The sequence below is a fragment of the Pygoscelis adeliae genome, unplaced genomic scaffold (genome assembly GCF_000699105.1).
Source record: "Pygoscelis adeliae isolate BGI_AS28 unplaced genomic scaffold, ASM69910v1 Scaffold420, whole genome shotgun sequence".
Classification (NCBI taxonomy): domain Eukaryota; kingdom Metazoa; phylum Chordata; class Aves; order Sphenisciformes; family Spheniscidae; genus Pygoscelis; species Pygoscelis adeliae.
Window position 1 is genome coordinate 1,057,072 of NW_008823871.1, and position 380 is coordinate 1,057,451.

The 380-nt window shown below is 69.7% G+C and overlaps 1 protein-coding gene across 1 annotated transcript in view; it reads right to left on the minus strand.

Annotated features, from left to right (window-relative positions):
- Positions 1 to 155: 155 nt before the first annotated feature.
- Positions 156 to 380, minus strand: part of PKP3 (plakophilin 3) — a 7,293-nt gene continuing 7,068 nt past the window's right edge. The window contains exon 13 of the mRNA XM_009334056.1: positions 156 to 271. Coding sequence (XP_009332331.1) covers positions 156 to 271 — 116 coding nt within the window. The remainder of the gene's footprint in view (positions 272 to 380) is intronic.

Sequence of the window (380 nt, forward strand, 5' to 3'; positions counted from 1 at the left end):
CGCCCTTCCCGGCAGCACCGCCTGGTCTCCCCCACCCTCCCAACCCCTCTACCTACTCTACCTCATTTCCCAAACAGGGCACGCAATGCCCCCCCAAGCGCAGGGTCTCCCCACCCAGCCCCAAACCCGCCGGCAGACCAAAGCCACCCTGAAGCCTACCCGCACACCCCGGCCTGACCGCCGCCGCGGCGGGGAGAGCTTTGGACCCACTGCCCCACCTGTGCCAGCCACGCCGGGCACCAAGGGCACCTCCCCACCCTGCGGGGAGACGCTGCCCAGCAAACACAAGCCGGCTGGCCCTGCCCAACTCCTGCTTATGCAGCACCAGCCAGGCCCAGCCCTGAGCAGAGCAGCCAGGAAGGAGCAGCGGCGGCTGCTCT